General features: G+C 42.7%; 1 protein-coding gene across 3 annotated transcripts in view; it reads left to right on the top strand.

Moving 5' to 3' along the window:
• Window positions 1-49: 49 nt before the first annotated feature.
• The window catches only part of SMG5 (SMG5 nonsense mediated mRNA decay factor), a 32,538-nt gene continuing 15,749 nt past the window's right edge, over window positions 50-16,838 (top strand). The window contains exons 1-13 of one of the 3 annotated variants that reach the window (XM_031966755.1): window positions 50-185; window positions 3,634-3,732; window positions 4,266-4,389; window positions 4,774-4,930; window positions 6,565-6,654; window positions 7,717-7,806; window positions 8,561-8,639; window positions 9,342-9,467; window positions 9,561-9,629; window positions 10,093-10,301; window positions 10,979-11,116; window positions 11,397-11,996; window positions 12,750-12,925. In XM_031966755.1, coding sequence (XP_031822615.1) covers window positions 112-185; window positions 3,634-3,732; window positions 4,266-4,389; window positions 4,774-4,930; window positions 6,565-6,654; window positions 7,717-7,806; window positions 8,561-8,639; window positions 9,342-9,467; window positions 9,561-9,629; window positions 10,093-10,301; window positions 10,979-11,116; window positions 11,397-11,996; window positions 12,750-12,925 — 2,031 coding nt within the window. In that variant the 5' untranslated portion in view covers window positions 50-111. Of the gene's footprint in view, window positions 186-3,633; window positions 3,733-4,265; window positions 4,390-4,773; window positions 4,931-6,564; window positions 6,655-7,716; window positions 7,807-8,560; window positions 8,640-9,341; window positions 9,468-9,560; window positions 9,630-10,092; window positions 10,302-10,978; window positions 11,117-11,396; window positions 11,997-12,749; window positions 12,926-16,838 lie in introns of those variants that run through there. The other 2 variants (XM_031966756.1, XM_031966757.1) reach the window with 2 other exon arrangements.

Below are 16,838 nucleotides of genomic sequence, written 5' to 3'. Positions count from 1 at the left end.
CGAGCAGGGCCGGCGGCGGTGGCGGCGGCGGCTACGGCCGGAGACGGCGGCGGCGGTGGCGGCGGGCGGCGGGGGCTTGTAACCGGGAGCTGCCCCCGGGCCCCGGGCACCATGAGCCAGGGCCCCCCCGCAGCGGAGAGCAGCGAGCCCGAGGCCAAGGTCCTGCATACTAAGCGGCTTTACCGGTGAGAGGGACCGGGGCGGGAGAGGACCCGCTGAGGGGGGCAGGGGTACGGAGGGGGGAGGGGGTAAAAGACAGCCGAGGGCGGGACCACGTTGAAGGGGCGGGATCTCCAAGGAAAGGGTTCAAATGGAGAAGGGGAGAGGAGGGTAGGATTTTGGAGGGAGCTGCGAGGGGCGGGACTTTGGATCTTAGGGTGAGGGTCTGGGAGTTGTAGTTGGGGTGGGGGATGGCCTGGACACGTGGAGGAAATGTGGGGCGGCCTCGGGGTTGGGACTGAGTCCCCCGGGGGAGTTGCAGCGGGAAGATAAAAATAGGGCTTGAGCGGTGTTGGTGACCCCGAGAGCCCTGGCGTTCCCTTGGTGGGGAGGAAGGGGCGGGGGGCCTCCAACCTGCGGGAGAAAGGAAATCGGGGAGAGCCGGGGACGGAGGTGCGGAAGCGGGGCGCCCCGACTGCCTCTGGGAACTGAGCTGGGATTGGACGGGGGCCTTGGGGAAGTGCGAGAAGCGGCTGATGGGTTCGGGGCCCTGCAGGCTCCGGGGGCCTGCTTTTCCTCTCAGCCTCGGGGCTGATTCCGCGGACTTTGTGCCAGTCCCTGACTTAGAACCTCACGGTCATGGTTTTCGTCCCTTCCTGGGAGAAGAGCGGGTCCCCTTCCCCCTCAGTAAGGGGTATTGGGGAGACGGGGCGGGGAGGTCAGGGTGAGGCTGCAGTTGAGTTTTCTCCATCCCTGAACTGTGGTTGCTCTTGCAGTTGGCTTTGGTTTGGAGGCTCCGGACAGGAGAAGACAAATCCTCATAGGCTCAGGCTGCATCCCAGCAGCAGAGTCAGAGCTTATTGTGTCTTCTTCTGCAAGTGGGCATTGTGCCTGTTTCAGCTGTGCCAGCCAGAGGGCATGGGGAGATACAAGCTGCTCCAAAAATAGTCCAGTGATCAGATTCAGCAGCCCAGAGGCTCCCACCTTGAGCTGCCCCTCAGCAGTCCCCGAGTGCATGAAGAGCAGGCTGGGGGTGGCACATGTGTCTCCAGCGCTGCCTGTCACACAAAGCGTGGGCAGGCCCTGGGCGAGATTTCTCTAATCTCCTGCACCTGGTAGTTGTTCTGACCCTCTTCTGAATCATCCAGAATCTAGTCCTTTCTAAAAACCACCACTTTGAAAAGCTCACACTGGTTTGTTAGTACCTGGATGTACAGATATTGGAGTTCCATTCCTGTGCGTGGCTTCCTACTTGAAGTTTGAGGCTATGTGGAGCAAAGGCATTTGGCAAAAGAACTGGGAATAAGATGTCTTTTCAGATTCTGTACAGAGGAAAGATTCCTTGTATAAGTGTAGGACCTGTATCTCTGACCCTGAATTTCTTTAGATGTAAAGTAAGGAGCTCTAACCCTAACCCAACCCATTTGAATTAATGAGTAAGCAGGGAAAGGGATATTGGAAGTGATGTAGGAGCACTCTACTAAGGTACTCCTTTCTTGACATACACATATACAGCTAGCCATTAAGTTAGCAAGCATTTTAAAAGTTTTATTTTGTGACTCCATGTGGTATAAGCCCTGGGGATGAAAAGAAAAAACAAGCTGCTTTCAGGAATCATACCTTCTATGGGGGAACACCATAAATATATAGAGGATGCATACATTCAAAGGAGAGACAAGGTAGCCTTAAAGGGGAAGGTACCAACAACTGGGGGGAACTAAGAAAGGCCTCCTTCAAAAGGTTTGAGCTGAGTCTTTAAAGAAGCCCGAGATTCTGAGAGGCAGAAGTGAGAAAGGAGAGCATTCTAGACCTGGGGGACAGCCAGTGTATTCACAGAAACAGAGATGTAGCATGAGTCAGGAACAGCAAATAGGCCAGTCTGGCTAGATCATGGAATGTGTGAAGGAGGTAATGTGTAAAAAGACTGAAAAGATGGGAAGAAGGCAGAGAGTTTGTTTTAGAGGCAATAAAGACTTGCTGAAATTTATTGGATAAGGGGTATTATCAAATTGTCACCTTAGAAAAATCACTTTGGCAGCTGTATGGAAAAATGTATTAAGACTAAAGGGAAAATGGAGGGAGATTGCAATGATCCAGATGAATTTTGGGGGGACCTAAACATCTGTAACATGTAAACATCTGCTATATGAGTGAAGACAACATATCCAATACATGTGGCAATAAAAATCACAAGTTTTGGCAACTAATAGATTATGTGTAGAACATGAGGAATTGAAAGTGTCACCAGTACGGCAAGTGTGGGTGACTGTTATGATGCTGGCAACCCTAGCAACAATAAGGAAGTTTGAAAGAGCCTTGGCTTTGGAAGGAACAACAATGGGTTTGGGTTTGGACATACTGAGTTTGAGATTCCATGAAATGGGATGTCTGTTTTGAAAGATCCAAAGGCCAGTTGATGGTACAGAACTGGAACTCAAGACAGAGGGACTGGGGCTGGATATATAAATCTGAAAGTCATTTCCATAGATAATTAAACCTCCTTGGGAGTTTCTGAGATCAACAAATGAGAGAGCATAGCGAGAAAGAGAAAAGGGCCTAGGAAAGAGGTTTGGGGCAAACGTAGTAGGTTATAAATATAATATGGTGGGTATCAGTTGAACATGGATGAAAATCCAGCAAAGAAGTAGTCATATAGCTAGGAAAGCCAAACCCAGAGAGGGGACAGTATGTTAGAATAAAACAATTGATGACAGTAGTTGGGATCCTGTGGAGACAATTATTGATGCAGGATGAAGTGCTGCCAGAAGTCTTCCTGTCCCTTTCCTCGATATTAGGTACCTCTTGGATTGCCTATTAAAAGACCTTGATAGCCATTTAGCCAGGTGCTGGCAGCTACCCTGCTGGCACCAAAACAGCTATCTAGGTGCCAGACCACTGACAGTGAGACAGAAGTGGGGAATTGAACTTAGTCTGCTTAGGAGTCTCAGCAGGGTTGGTCTTTGCTTCCAGTGAACACAGAGGAACAGTAAAGACTACAACTATGACCCCCCTCCACAACCCAAAGACAAAGTAGTTGAGGTGAGAGCTATTCTGCTTGTTAGTATAATATAACTCTTGGATCCTCTCTCCTCACCAACCCTCTTAAGTTGCTATTCTAAAACAGGGCTTCTTAAACTTTTCCCTTTTTCTTCCAAATTTTTTTGTGGTTATAGATACATAGGTATGTAAAATAGGTATACAAATCAAACATTTACTGATAATAAGTCATAATTTTGCAACTCCCACATCCAGTTTCAACCACAATGAAGCTTTGCCCTAAAGCAAAGCAAGATACTGAGAATGGTTTTTCTTTGTGACTAAGAGATGATAGGTTTGCAAAGGATAGCTTCCAAGGGTTCTTCAGTTTGAATGGTGCCTCCCTTAACCTTTTCCCTTTTTCCTAATCCTTGTTCTTTTACCCATGTCACCCCTTCCTCATGGCCCAAAGTTTGTCTGTTTTATATTCCCCCGCAGGGCAGTGGTGGAGGCTGTGCATCGACTTGACCTCATCCTTTGCAACAAAACTGCTTACCAAGAAGTGTTCAAACCAGAGAACATTAGCCTAAGGAACAAGTAAGCTGGGCCAACCTCTGAACAATAAATTCCTAGTTCTCCTTTCCTTCCACCCCTCAGCCCCATCCCATTTACCTTGTAAGCCACATCAAATTTTGAAGTATGCTGATAGCCTGATAAGGAAGACTTCATCTTGTTGCCCAAGTTCTCTGGTTTTTCAGAAGGGAGGGGAAGAGAAAACGGGAAACGGTTCCCAGAGTTTGTCCTCCTTTCTTGCTTCACCTTCAGTTTCCATATCCCATAGAGTAGAGAAAGGAATCACATTTGAATCATGAAGAATTGTCTATATTTCACCCTGGAGTGAAGGAGAGAAAAAGAGAACAGGATGCTAGGGAGAAGGGTGGTTTATTGAAATTCTTACATGTCTTTTGGGACTTCGGTTTTTTGGGAACATTGATACACAGTATCATTTTAGACTTTGTCTCTTAAGTGAGAGCACAGTCTTCTGTATAGTAGGTATGTTATCAAATGTTTCCTTGTAGCCAGTTCATCTCTTCAGACAACTTTGTTACCCCCATCCTGCCCCCTCCTAGGCTTCGTGAACTCTGTGTCAAGCTTATGTTCCTGCATCCAGTGGATTATGGGAGGAAAGCAGAGGAGCTGCTATGGAGGAAGGTGTACTATGAGGTTATCCAGCTTATCAAGACCAACAAAAAGGTAAGAAGAGAGGTAGAGCTGGGGGAGGAAAGATGGTGAAAGAGAAGGAAAGCCAGTTGAAGGCCAAAGAGGGTGGGAGAGAGGACATGGAATACTGTCCAGAGGGTAGGGAAGGAGCCTGTGGCAAACATAGTTGGGAATCAAGAGGAAGTAATATCACTCTGGAATTAAAGAGTTAGGGGAGGAAGATAACCAGTGCTAGAGAACAGAACTGAGATGGAGGGGGTAGAAAGATGATCTGGTTGTGGTGAGGGTAAACTTCATCCTGGGCTTTAAAACTATAGGCATATTCCCCCTGTGTAAGAGGCCAGGGTGGTGGGGGGCGGTGCCCTGAGCCCTTTGCTTAGCCGGCCCCTCCCCTTCCCTGATCCACCTGCCCCCCAGCACATCCACAGCCGGAGCACCTTGGAATGTGCCTACAGGACACACCTGGTTGCTGGTATTGGCTTCTACCAGCATCTCCTCCTCTACATCCAGTCCCACTACCAGCTTGAACTGCAATGCTGCATTGACTGGACTCATGTCACCGACCCTCTAATAGGTCAGTGAGTCTCAAGGACTTCTCTTTTAGTGGGAGGTGGAATGTGGGCTAGGAGAGCATGTCACATAATAGAAATTGTATCAAAATTTGAGGATGAAGTTCTGCTGGTTTTTAAAAATGGTAAGATTCTGAGGTACAAACATAACAAAAACACAGTGATATAAATGTTAAAATCTAAAGTAACAGAAGGGACTCCCCATTCATTTGGGATGGTTGGTGGCAACCTGACTTAGGAAAGGGGAAATGAAAGGATGGCTTTGGGTAGGCTCTGGGTCTGACAAAGTATATTGATCCTTTTTTTAGCCAGAGCTTTCTCTCCCCCCCCCCCCCCCCTTTTCATTTTGGGAATTCTCTTCCAGTGTTTATTTAAGAAAACCTTTGGAAATTACTAATAGATATTTTCCAGAGTACCACAAATTTCTGTTCTGCCAACAGGTATGCTGGCAACTATCATCCTTAACCCCTTCCTAGGTTGGCTGTTTGCTTTCCAAAGAGTTAGGCTTTCTTCTCTCTATCCACCTCACCTACTTTCCCCATTAAAAGATTGACAATCCAGATAGATAACTTGTCAGTTTTTGAACTTTTTATAGACTCATTCTTTAAGGCAGAAGACACTAAAAAGACTTATTCATACCTTTTGCTTTTATATAAAATTCATTTCTAATTGTACCCCTTCCTCTTTCCCATTCAGGAGGTTTTCTGTAAACAAAGATTTTAAAAACCCAGCAAGTTAGTTCTCCAACTTATTCTTTAAAAAATTAATTTCCCAATACTGATTTGTTCAGCTCGTTGCTCTTCCATTAAAGTTTTTCCCCTTTTAACCTAGCTCCCAACCTAACAATCCTAACCTCTGGCTTCCTAAAACAGGAAGGCACACTAACAAGGGAAGGGAGATAAAGAGCATTTCTTCCTCCCCAAAATCAATAGCTCTCTGAATTGAGGATCAAGGCAACTCAAAAGGAAGGTTCTAAGAACTTTTATTAACTCAAAGAGTACTTGTTGATTATTCTACCATCATCCCCTGGTTACTGATAATTATTTTCTCTGGCTCCAAATCTGTATTGGGTGCATCTGTATCTTGTCTTTAATATCAAGTCCTTAATTTAGGTTCCCAGGCTTTCTTCTATTAGAGTTCTCCTTAGGTCCTCTCCTCTTCTCATTTTTCAAATAAATGTTAACTCATTTTTAGATTTTCTGGTTCAGCTAGGCAAACCTACTCCAAATTTCTTCCCTTCCCCTTCTAAATCTTCGAATAAGTTAGTCCTTGCTCACATCTTCCTGTCCATCCATCTGAACCATATTTCAACCTCTTCTCTTCCAAGAAACTTCCTCAGAATGAAATCTCTAGGTTTGTTCCCCCTAGTTCCAGCCTAGTCTCCTAATAATGCTATCCAAAATCCTGGCAAAGTCCATGCTTGTCTCTCAGTGTCCTAGGGTATGTTCCTTCCTACCTGTTAGCCAGGGGAGTTCCCAGTGACACATAAACTGCTTCCTTTTTCTGGATCTTTTCCTTCTACCCCTACTCTTTCCCTTCCCCCACCCCTCCAGTGCCTAGGAAAGGGCTCTCACTTACAAGTCATGGTACAGGCATGAGGAGATGTCAGAGAATAGACTCAAAGACTTTTCTTCCTCAGGTTGTAAGAAGCCAGTATCTGCCTCAGGGAAAGAGATGGACTGGGCTCAGATGGCTTGCCACCGATGTCTGGTGTATCTGGGAGATTTGTGTAAGACTGCATCTTTTTTTTCCCTTACATCTTCTCTTTTTAGCTACAGGGAACAGTGAGGCCCTGGAATAAGAGCTAAGCTGCTTATATTTTTGCCTTTTTGCCTGGTTTATTATGTGGTCTAGGACTTTAACCTCTGCTTCTACTTCTTCCCCCTTTGTTATAACTCCATTTCCCCACTATCTTTCAATAATGCAGAGAAGATTAGTGAATGATGAGGAAGAAAAGAAAGTAGATTTGAAGTTAAAGTTTTTCCATGGTAGGTTAGAGACAGTTTAATTTTATATTTATCACTTCAATGCTGATATTTTTTGTCCCTGTGAATTATTGTGTGGGAATAAGGGAATTACTATCTTCCTTCATGGAACCTCAGATATACTAGCTCTGTATCAGAGAAGAAGTGGCAGGTTTCATTAAGAACTTCCTCACTCTCAAAAGAGTGTCCACTTCTATCTCCTTTCTCCAGGCCAGACCAAAATTTATTAAGTAGCCAAGACTGTTTTCTGTTTTATGGATTATTTGCTGCAATTGTGTAATCCTTAGCTTGCTCTGTCCCCAACTCAGTGTTGTGTATGCTTAGGGAATATAAACCATGTAATATGAGCCTAAGCAAAGCATATTTAGGAAGATTAAATATACTGTCTTTTCTTTCCCATCCTCCTCCCCACTCCTTACTACCAGCCATATGATATATTCCAAAACCAAGTAGAAATTTTGTAGGTTGTCCATTGGCTTGGATTATCCTTGATAATAGTTTTTGCCATCTCCCACTCACAAATCGATAATAATAATTAGCTCTCTCTCTTTTTTCTCTCGTGCTTTCTTATTTAACCCCCCTTCCCCCTACTCACTTATTTTTTTGGATAGTTTATCAAGGTGGGGGAGGATATTGAGCAACTTATCCACAGTCACAGTATATTGGACCCAAGGTATAACCTGCATTTCAGCTCAGGTTTTTTTATCTTTTGCTGCACCTGCCCTGAATAAGGTCTGAGATGAGGGGAAGTTTCCTTTGAAAGTAAGGACCTAATGCTAACTTTCAACTTCATCATTTTCCTCCAGCCCGATATCAGAACGAATTAGCTGGTGTGGACACAGAGCAACTAGCTGAGAGATTCTATTACCAAGCCTTGTCCGTGGCACCTCAGATAGGTAAGTTTTGTTCCATTTGTTCTCCTATTCAGCATCATCTTGCTTGTAAGAAAATTTCTAAATCAATAAACACATTGCCAATTGAGCTCCCTTTAAAGGTTGAAAATAGATCAGGAAGCTGTTCAAACTTTCTTTCTCCCTTTCTCTCCCTTGACCTCTATAACTTTATAACTTCAACTTCTGTTGACAAATGTTTCTCTTGGTATTTACTCTGCCTTGCTTTAGTTTCTCTCTCCTGTTTCCTCCTTATGTTAAAGGGGATTCTAGAGATCACTAGGAAGATCCATCACACCCATGTTTATAACTCTTTGAAGGAAGATTCTCTGGAGAAAAAGATATATTTGGCTTGTTACCATTGAATGGAGAAGGGACAAAACCATTCTAATGGAAGGGATGGAAATTAACAGGAAAGATGGCCTGGACAAAAAAAAAAAGCAAAATGGAATGGTGAAAGAGATATAGGAGCTGGGCCTCACCTGGAGGAACAGAAGCAGAATGGAATGCCTTAGACCACCTGTAGGAAATAAGGGACTCAGGTTCCGAAAGAAAGAAGCAGGGGAATTGAAGTTGGATAGGAGTGAAAGAAGAGAGAAAACAAAATTAACTTCTCATTACCAAAAGGAGAATTTCTCCTCGGAATTTGGTTGTCCTTCCATCTCATTTTCTCTTCTCAGTAGTTAGTTGTTTGGGTTAGTCTCCCATTTCTTGGTCAAGGCATTTTGACTTTAGTCTGTCTGATTATTTTCCTTACCAGGTATGCCCTTCAATCAGCTGGGTACCCTGGCAGGCAGCAAGTATTACAACGTAGAAGCCATGTACTGCTACCTAAGGTGGTGAGTAAACTCCTCCATGCAGGTTTGTGGGTGTGGGGGTGTGGGTGTGGGTGTGGGTGTGTGGTTGTGTGTCCCCATCCCTTTATTAGGAGCCTTAGAATTCTGAAACTTGAATTAGTTCCTTACTATATTGTTCATAGGATTAAAATTCTGTTTGTTATGTTGGCCATATCATACTATACAATCTATACCTAAATGGAGTTTCTGCCTTCTGTAAACTTGCAGAAGATTTAGGAGCAGACACATGTGATGAATAGAACCAAATAAAAATGACAACATTAAACCCCAAAAAAAATGCTAAAATATGTATTAAAGTATTATATAGGATTCAAAGTTAATGTGTTTTAGGAACAGAAATGAGTTAAGTTCATGGTTAGGTAGGGAAGAATAGCTTTGGTTTTACCATTTTCTGGCAGGGGAGTCAGATGAAGGTAAGACGTGTTCTTTGTCTGATTCATCTGGGGAGTCATTTTAAAGGAGGTGAAATTTTTGGTTTGGCATTTTCTTTTTCCTCATGGCACTGATCTCCAGATCCAGAGTTGGCTGGACATGGAAGGTTAGAATGAAAGCAATTTGTGGTTATTCGTGCTTCTTTCCTCATGTGATATAGTCTCTTTTCCCAAAATCTTAAGAGTCCTTACTTTGTTTTTTCCTCTAACTTAGTCAAATTAAAACTATAATGTCTTTCTGCCTCTCCCTTAGCATCCAGTCAGAAGTGTCCTTTGAGGGGGCTTATGGAAATCTCAAGCGGCTGTATGACAAGGCAGCCAAAATGTACCACCAGCTGAAGAAATGTGAGACACGCAAACTCTCTCCCAGCAAGAAGCGGTGAGCAGAGTGACAGAGGAATTCTGTAGAAGTAAAACTATAGTCACCACTCCAGAGCCCTCAGCAACTGCTTTTTGTTCCTTCTCAATTCAGGTGTAAGGATATCAAGAGGCTGCTGGTGAGCTTCATGTACCTGCAGAGTCTTCTGCAACCCAAGAGCAGGTATGTGCAAGAGTCTGTGAGCTCTAAATTGGACAGGAAGGTACATTTCCCCTTCTCAATTTAGGAATGTTCCCTGACTGAGGAAAGCTGAAAGGGATGAAATGTTCTTGCCACATTCTACCTAAGTGTGGGAAATCCCCTTCCCTAAGCCAGAAAGGAGAGAGGGTTTCCTCTCACTTTAACATCCTTTGCCTATAGGTAGGAAATTTCTTCTTGGTGTTTAGCTTTCATTCTTGGGAAGGGCACAGTATCCTATTCCTTTCCTATTTAGGTAGAGTTCCCCTCTGGAAAGTAGTCACTTACATGTGGATAGAACCATGAAACATGATTCTGTCTCACACAATTTTTTAGAGTATAGGGTCTCATTACTTTTCTGCTTCCTTTTTGGATGTCATTCACAAAACTCTTTTCCTGCTTTCTTGGTCACCATTGACCTGTCATTTCTATGTTCCCTGGCATCTAGCACCCTGGACTCGGAGCTGACATTACTCTGCCAGTCAGTCCTGGAGGACTTCAACCTTTGTCTCTTCTACCTGCCCTCTTCACCCAACCTCAGTCTGGCTAGTGAGGATGAAGAGGAGTATGAGAATGGCTATTCTTTTCTCCCTGACCTTCTCATTTTCCGTATGGTTATCATTTGTCTCATGAGTGTTCACAGCTTGAAGAGAGCAGGTAACCATTTTATCAGATTTTCTTATCACCTTAAGCCCCGAATTGGATTTTAGGCTCCATAGAATACCTCTTTGCAGTAATTTGTCCTTGTGTAGATAAAGAGCCAGTAAGTCCTATCCTTGCAGCCCCTTTCATTCTCCTGTACAGAGCTTTGTGGTAGAATCTAAGGAAGGAGGAAAAAAATCTTGCTCTCAGATAGATTCCAGTTAGGAGACAATATGTCCCCAGACTCAAGAATAAGGACTTTGGTTCCAGCCAACCAGAATTCTCTCCAATCCCACTGAGGGAATAGGGTATAATAAGTCTGGAGAACTTTTTCTTGTAGTCCAGGGTAAGGTTTGAGAAATGAAACAAGATTGGCTACAATGAAAAGATGGAGGGGCTTTGGTTGCTGGAAATAACTCGTGTGAAGACAGCGCAGGAAAGAATTTCTGCTAAAGCTAAAGAAATTTATAGGATTTCTAAAGAATTTAGAAAATTAATAGAGGCTATAACTGGAGCAAAAAGTATAACATTGTTTGGAGGTCACAGGATGGGGGGACCTCAGCATACAGAGTAGATAAAATTAATTAGAGACTTGAGAGGATTGGATAAAAATTCCTATGAACTGCTACTTGCTACATGTAGGGTGCGTCTACACTATAACCCTAATAGCCCTTCCCTGTCTCTAATTTTAGGATCAAAGCAGTACAGTGCTGCCATCGCCTTCACCCTGGCTTTCTTCTCCCATCTTATCAACCATGTCAATATCCGGCTACAGGCAGAGCTGGAAGAGGGAGAGAACCCTGTGCCAGCCTTCCAGAGTGATGGGACAGGTGTGGAAACTGTGGGAGGGACTGAGCAAAGTCAGCAGAGGAAGGGACGTTTGGTAAAGGGGGAGGAGTTATGGAGAAGGATAGATATCTAGATCTGTCTATGGAATTCAAGTATGCATTGTAGGTGGCCTCTGGCATCCCTTCCAACTGAGGTGCTCTACTTCTCTGGGTGGTCAGGGATAGGGACCTGAGGAAAAGGTGCTACTGGGTGGAAGGAGAAGACCCCAGTCCTGCTCCTGAGCTCTCCTCAGACTTCTAATCATCTCCCTTCTTCCCACAGATGAACCTGAGCCCAAAGAACCACTGGAGAAGGAAGTAGAACCAGAGCCAGAGCCTCCGCCCCCAGCACCCAGAGTGGGTGAGACCAAGAAGAGTCGTAAGTTCTCCCGCCTCTCTTGCCTTCGTCGGCGACGTCACCACCCACCCAAGGCTGGTGACGACAGTGACCTGAGTGAAGGCTTTGACTCAGACTCCAGCCATGACTCAGCCCGGGCCAGTGAAGGTTCAGATAGTGGCTCAGATAAGAGTGATGAGGGTGGGGGTACAGCTTTTGATGCAGAAACAGATTCAGAGATGAACAGCCAGGAGTCACGTTCAGACCTGGAGGACATGGAAGACGAGGAGGGAACACGGCCTGTGGTCCTAGACCCACCTCGGTCCAGGCCAGAAGCTTCTGATCCCTCCAATGGCCCATTGGGTCCAAATGAGGCCAGTATTGCCAGTAACCTGCAAGCCATGTCCACTCAGATGTTCCAAACTAAACGCTGCTTCCGATTGGCCCCTACCTTCAGTAACATCCTTCTACAGCCTTCAAATGAAACTCGGACCTCTGCTGGTAACAGGACCTGCATCAATGGGGACTTGGACAAACCTGAACCAGGTACTTGGTTCTTATGTCTGTATCAAATGGAATTTATTCCAATGGGAGATCCTGTCATCTTCTGGGAAGTTAACCTAATCTTAAATATTTCTCACTTTATCAGGCAGTCCTTAGTGCAGTCTGGACTGCTTCCCTCCGTCTGTAGTAGTAGGCAATTCTCTCATTTACTCACAAGAGACCTAGAATACTACTTCCTCTGTTCTTTACTTCTCCTTAGTTTCATACTCTCAACTCCCCCAGCTCCCAAACATTTTCTTCCTCTTGCTCCTACATCACTCTTGTCCCTAAGCTTAGTGTTCTGTATCTTACATATGGCAGCTGTGTCTATAGCTCTGGCTCCTGAAAGGGTTGGAAAAGCTGACACATAGTGGAATACACTGAAGCTTATTTGAATATCAGTATTGTTAAGGGAAAGCTGGACAGGAGTCTGTCCTTCATTCTAGCTCAGAGATTATAGAGTCATAGATTTAGAGCTGCCTATTAAAAGAATCTTAGAGGTCTTCTGGTATAACCCCTTTGTTTTGTTGATGAAGAAACTGAAGTTAAATGATTTTAACCAAGGTCACACAAGTAAAAATGACAGGATCAAGATTCAAATCCACATCATTTGAGTCCAAATGTTCTCTGCACTTCACTATAATGCCTGAGGAAACCCTAACATTAGCTGGAATTTAGAGAGGTTAGATGGCAGGTTTAAGATACCAGACACCAGGTCTTTCATCTCAGCTCTATGTCCTTCCTCCTGCTCTCTAGCATCTGATGATGGATCTGAGTCAGAGGAAAGTGTTTCCAGTGGACGCTCCTGTCATAATGAGAGGAGCATCCAGGAGAAACTTCACATCTTGATGGCAGAGGGACTTCTTCCTGCTGTGAAAGTCTTCCTAGATTGGCTTCGGACCAACACTGACCTCATCATCATGTGTGCACAGGTCTGTCTCATCTCTCCCTCTCCTTCTAGTTCCCCTTCTTCCCCAAAAGAAAGTGCAATCTTTTTGTTTTGTTTTTTAAATTAAAGCTTTTCCTTTCAAAATATATACATGGATAATTTTTAATTGTAAAGGTGAATCTTTACAAAATCTTGTTTTCTTATTTTCCCCCTACCCTCTCTCCTTAATGCCAAGTGATCCAATATATGTTAAACATGTGCAGTTCTTCTATACGTATTTCCGCAAATGTCATGCTGCACACACACACACACAAAATCAGGTCAAAAAGGGCAGGGGGGTGGGGGAGGGAGGAAACAAAATGCAAGCAAACAACAAAAAGAGTGAAGATACTAAGTTGTGGTCCACATTCAGTTCCCATTGTCCTCTCTTTGGATGTAGATGGAGAAAGCACAACTTGATATGTCTGCAGATGAATTAAGGGATGAGAACTCAATCTTGACGAGTCATCTCATAACTGTTTCCCAGCTTTTTATTCCTGTCATCCTAGGAGTTAAAAAAAATCTTTAGAGATGACCATTCCACAACTTTGCTCAAAGACCAACTTTAGTCTTTTGCACCATAAGATCTAAGCAAGTATTTGCCTTTTCAATCCCAAACACTATGAGTCAACAGAAGGACTCCTGGTGGTTTATAATTCCCTGCTCAGGGGATGCTAAACAGATCTTTAGGGACCTGGTAGTTCTAGGGCACATATTCAATTGATAACTTGATATTTTGAACAAAACTGCCTAATAGGAAGTTAATACCCAAGGAAATCATCACGGATGATTATGATTCACTTTAAATGAACTCTTGGAGGCACAAATGATACAGCCAGAAAGAAACCTAAAATATATTCCTAAAAATTGTAAAGTCATGGGCAAGGAATAAAGCTCCCGTACAGGGACAAAGATAAAATGTTTTCACAGCTTCTTATCAAAGGCAAGGAATACAGAAGAGAAAAATCAGTTTGTAACATGAACAACTGGCCAAAAGGTAGTGTATGAGAATGAGATTGGTATTGCTGAACCCATAACTTTTAAGATAAAGGAATAACAGAATCCTCTTAAAAGATGGAGTTCACCTAACAAAGACCTGTAAGGATATATTTGCTGGATTCAAAAGAGCTCTAAACTAAAAAAGACTAGAAAAAGGATCCACCAATCTCTATACCATAGAGAGAATGCAATGAAAGATTAGCAATCGAAACACTTGGATATTCACAGAATCTAAGAAAGGAACCAATAATAAACAAGTTCTGTGGCCTCAAATAGCCAAAATTTAGGCAAAAAGCAAGAGGAACCGTAGCTTTTATCTCAGGGATCCAAAATCTTCCCTTGTTAGCACTGAGACTTTATGGGATAAGACCTATGACTGAAATAAATGTGGTTTTGCATATGTATAGCATATTTATAACAAAGAGGATAGCTAAAAGGTCAGGTTGAGACTCATTGTATTATTAAGAAGGCATGAGGGGAAATCTAAAAAGCAGGGATGAAGCATGGTAGAGAGCACTTAGATAAAGATTAATAAAGTAGTTTTTATCTTTGGAGTGTACTCTAGAACACTCCAAACAGAAAGGAAATAGATGGATTAGGAGTATCACAAACCTAGTAGAGGGGTCACGGTAGACATCATGGGATATTTGTATTGTCCATACATCTGTCTCTTTCAGAAGCTTTTGTGATACTGTGATCCTTAAAGTGGTGGAGTCCACAAGGGGAAGTTCTTCCCTGGATCTGAGTTTTATAGGGAAAATTGTTTGCATACTTATGGAAATTATGATCACCTTAAAGGGGAGGGTGAACAGAGACCACTGCTTTTCAGAATTTGTATTAGATAGAAGAAAACCCGGGCAGGATCTGACATAGTAGACTTAGCATGGGAAGTGAGAAGGAGCTGTTTTCAGTAGTTTCAGAGGAAATGTTCAGTAAGATTCCATGGACTAACATTCAATAGAGGCCAGCCCAGCAGTGTTCAGAAACTCAAGAATTAAAATTTAAAGTTAAAAAGGAAAACAATTCCAGTGAAGAGGAGTCATCGGGGGAGACTGATAAAGCTGCACTAGAGAACTCTCCAATCATATTTTATTATATTTTAGAAAATATTTACAGAAAGTAGAAGCAAATGAGGGAAAATCAGCAAAAGACTGGCATACAAAATCTTGCAAAACTCGTATCTGAGGTGCCAAAGCACTAGATGTGTTTAAGCAGGCCAACAAAGCTAAGAGCAATTGTTAGAGAGGTTTTTGGGTTTTTTTAACTGGGGAAAGGGGAGCTGGGAGATTGAATCAAGGTTAGGATTTCAGTTTGGGAGGGTAGAGTGATGGTCAACAACCATATAAAAAAGTGTAGGTTGTTTAATTTTCATTTTGCTTCATATTTCCTCTGCTTTTGGGAATGGCAGAACAAAACTGCCTATTAGGAAGTTAATACCCAAGGTAAATGAGAAAATTGTATCTGGCTCAGTGAATTACACAATGGGTGTGGTTGCTGAGCCATCATTGGTATAATATGAAAGATTGTAGAAAATGGGAAAAGTGCCTCAAGGGACAAGAGAAGGGCATATATTGTCATGATTTCTTTTGTTTGTTTATTCTAAAATCATTATAAGAAGGAATAACATTTACAAATTATCAGCTTAAAGTTTCTTTTTTTTTTTAAGTTAAATATAAAATGAGGAAATAAGTTTTCTTTTCTCTACTGAGAAAACTGCACTTTTTTCCCTTCCTCTTCCCACCCTGTCCTAGAGAAGGCTACAATTAAACACAAATATATGTGTGTGTGTGTGTGTGTGTGTGTAAGATCATGCTATACAGATTTCTGTTTGTCAGTTTTTTTCTTTTCAGGTAGATAACATCTTGCTTCATAGGGCCAAGTCTTTGAATGTTTTTCTAAAATCAACAAACATCATTTCTTAGCATAGTAGTATTCCATCTCAATTGTATACCACAGTTTGTTGAGTCATTCCCCAGTTGAGGAGCATTTATCATTTTAGCCAATATGATAGGTAGAAGATGATATTGCAAAGTTTTTTAATTTGCATTTCTTTGATCAATAATGATTTAGAACATTTTTTCTTATGACTATATATAGTTTTGGTTTCTTCATCAAAAAACTGCCTGGTCTTATCATTTGATTATCTTAGTTTCCTGAGGAAATTCTGAAATGGATTACTAAATAGCTTCATCAAGAACAAGTCATGCTTAACCAACCTAATTTTCTTTTTTTGACTGGATTACTAAATTAGTATGTCAGAGGCATTTGATAAAATATTGCATATTCTTGAAGAATGGGTGGCTAAAGGTGCTCTAGTTCTGGATTTGGAACCTTTTGAATGGCTGGACTCGAAGAATATTCATTTATGGTTTGCAAGAGAAGGTCTCCAGTGGAGTGCCCTAGAGATCTGTACTTGAACTTGTACTGTTTCATATTTTTGTTGGTAATTTGGATAAAGTCATAGGGGGCATGCTTATTAGATTTGCAGATGATGCAAATTGGGAGAAAAGGGTTAACACCATAGATCAGGGATCCTTAAACTTTTTAAATAGGGGGCCAATTCACTGTCCCTCAGACTGTTGGAGGGCCGGACTATAGTAAAAACAAAAACTTTGTTTTGTGGGTCTTTAAATAAAGAAACCTCATAACCCTGGGTGAGGGGGATAAACGTCTTCAGCTGCTGCATCTGACCGTCCCCTCCACCCCCCCAGTGGCCAGAGTTTGAAGACCCCTGTTTAGATTATATTCACTAGGCATAATTGCAAAATCTTATGATTGGGTTAAAAAAAAAAAAAGTCTCCTTAAGTAAGTAGTAAAGAGCTATGATTAGTCAGCATTTTGTCTTAAACAATCCTGAGGGTTTTGATGTATGCCAGCTCAATATGAGTCAGCGTGTGATGTGCTAGCTACTTGCTAAT

Source organism: Sarcophilus harrisii, chromosome 4 (genome assembly GCF_902635505.1).
Source record: "Sarcophilus harrisii chromosome 4, mSarHar1.11, whole genome shotgun sequence".
In the NCBI taxonomy this organism is placed as follows: Eukaryota; Metazoa; Chordata; class Mammalia; order Dasyuromorphia; family Dasyuridae; genus Sarcophilus; species Sarcophilus harrisii.
The sequence above is the reverse complement of the archived record's forward strand: the minus strand, read 5'-3'. Positions and strand labels throughout refer to the sequence as shown.